The sequence below is a fragment of the Orbicella faveolata genome, unplaced genomic scaffold (genome assembly GCF_042242905.1).
Source record: "Orbicella faveolata isolate gen_17 unplaced genomic scaffold, um_ofav_v1 contig_26, whole genome shotgun sequence".
NCBI classification, from domain to species: Eukaryota; Metazoa; Cnidaria; class Anthozoa; order Scleractinia; family Merulinidae; genus Orbicella; species Orbicella faveolata.
Genome location: NW_028301554.1, coordinates 6,532,349 through 6,534,362, shown reverse-complemented (window position 1 = coordinate 6,534,362; position 2,014 = coordinate 6,532,349). Strand labels below are relative to the sequence as shown.

At 40.8% G+C, this 2,014-nt stretch overlaps 1 protein-coding gene across 1 annotated transcript; it reads right to left on the bottom strand.

The window, feature by feature from the left end:
• Positions 1 to 410: 410 nt before the first annotated feature.
• On the bottom strand, positions 411 to 1,814 carry LOC149107855 (uncharacterized). The gene has a single exon (XM_089295979.1). The coding sequence runs from the start codon at positions 1,333 to 1,335 to the stop codon at positions 463 to 465; it is 873 nt and encodes a 290-aa protein (XP_089152105.1). The 5' UTR covers positions 1,336 to 1,814; the 3' UTR covers positions 411 to 462.
• Positions 1,815 to 2,014: the final 200 nt, after the last annotated feature.

Below are 2,014 nucleotides of genomic sequence, written 5' to 3'. Positions count from 1 at the left end.
CTTTCACCGCTCGATTAATCAAGATACAAACACCCTTGCTATGAGAAGTCCCGTGAGAAAAGTAAATTTCACCTCCCCATTCATTTCTCCAAACGGCTTCGTCGCTTACTTTGGAAAACGTTTCTTGTAGAAAATAAAAATTGGCCTCCTGATCTTTCAAATACGTAAAAATGCTCCTTCTCTTAACCGTATCTCTGAGACCTCTCACATTCAATGAAATTATCGAACATTTGTGTAGGTGTAATTTATGCATTTAAGGATAGATTTTTGGAATAAAAAATTCGGTTCGCGTTACCCCTCGTATTTACAATTGTAAGCACCAAAACAAAACAAAACAAAACAAAACAAAAAAATTACCAATAATGAATTTAAAAAACAGACCTATTTTAAGGAGTTCCTTCGCTTAGCAATCCAGTCCGTAGTCCCTTCTTTTATTTAGCAGTCCTTTGATATTAATACAGTTTAGAGATCGTCCAAGTCCTCTACACGATAAATCCTTACCGGTGCTCCGCTTGGCGATGTCTTTATGAATATTTTTCCATCCATTGTCCAAGTGCTGGTAATGATGGTATCTTTCTTCATCTTGTTTGCTTTCCAGAAAAGCTCTCTTCGATAATTCGTAAGATTCTCGTTGATGAATATACGCTGGTCTTCTCGAGACGCGGAAGCATAGCTTGGAAATACGTCAGAGGTTTTCACGTTTTTAAGCTTGGTTCTCGCTTTGTAGAGAAGAGATTTTACTTTGTGGCTCACGAATTTGACAATTACGGGTTTAGCGGTTTTTCTTTTGAGTTTGTGTGATATTTCTATATCTTCCGGTTTGATATCGACGTTTATGGCTTCTCCAATACGGATAACAACTTCGTCGGTTGATGTGTACGCGCCTTCAGGTACGCCCAAAATTTCCAACGAATTCTTACGAGAATATTGCTCCAGGTTGTCATATTTTTCGTCTAAGTTATTCATTTCTTCAATCTGATCCTTTAGTTTCATTCTTGTGTGGTTAAGCTCGTTCCTCAACGTGTCATTTGCTTTCTCGGCTTTGGTAAGTTTCGTTTTAAGCTTCTCCGTTTCCCTTTGGTTGGCATATAGGGCGGATTTCAGCTCTAGAATTTCTTGCTTCAGTTCTTGGTTTTCCCTGAGTATCGTTGCAACTGTAGTTTGTATGTCAACTATCATCTCCTTGATGTCAATTAGGTTTGGTTCGGGCTGAGTGGCTGCAACAGTTGGTACTTCGCCGACACTATCCGCCATATTGCATCGTTTCGAAACGTTATCTTCTTCTTCCAATGAACCTCTTTCTCCTCTTTTATGTTTCCCACTAGTCTTCTTCATTGAAATTCGCACTACATAGCATCACTCCAAGATGTGATTAAGGTCGAAAATACCAAGGAAATATTATAAAAGAAGGAAACTTAAGCTTCGCTCAGAAACTACGTCCGACCATGACGGGCTCACGCATGAATCTCTCGTGTCTTGATGATTACAAATCTTGTTAATTACAAAATATCGAGCGACATCAGCTAAATTTTTCTTAGCCTGCGAGCGAGCTCACGTTGGAGCACAAGGGCGCGTGGCATAGCGGCGAGTGCGTAGTCGGGCGGCGAAGCTGCGAGACAAGAAAGTAAACTTTGTGCCTTTTCACCAGACTTCTTCTCGCCGCATCGCATTGCTCTTTGCCGGTCGCGCGCGTGACTCAAAGGTGAGCCTTCTCGCAGGCTAAGTTCGTCTAAAGTCGCCCTTTGTCTTTAAAGCATGTCAGATAGGAAAAGATGTAACACACTCTAGATAGTTTTTTCCTCTGGTCGCAGGGGAAGTAACTCGATATCATTTCAGTTTCTTGTTGAGCAATTATTGCGTGAATATCTGTGAACATGCACAAATGTCATAAACGGCCTTATGACAAAATCACGTGAACCCAACAATTTCGTTTTGTTACCACTTGGCACGTCAGATGCTGTGAAACGGAAATGCTTTTATGAATCAGCAATGTCAATTACACGAGCGACCCTAT

Bases quoted from the DNA above. Each gene is read 5' to 3' on its own strand.
- LOC149107855 (XM_089295979.1), bottom strand. From the start codon at position 1,335: ATGAAGAAGACTAGTGGGAAACATAAAAGAGGAGAAAGAGGTTCATTG.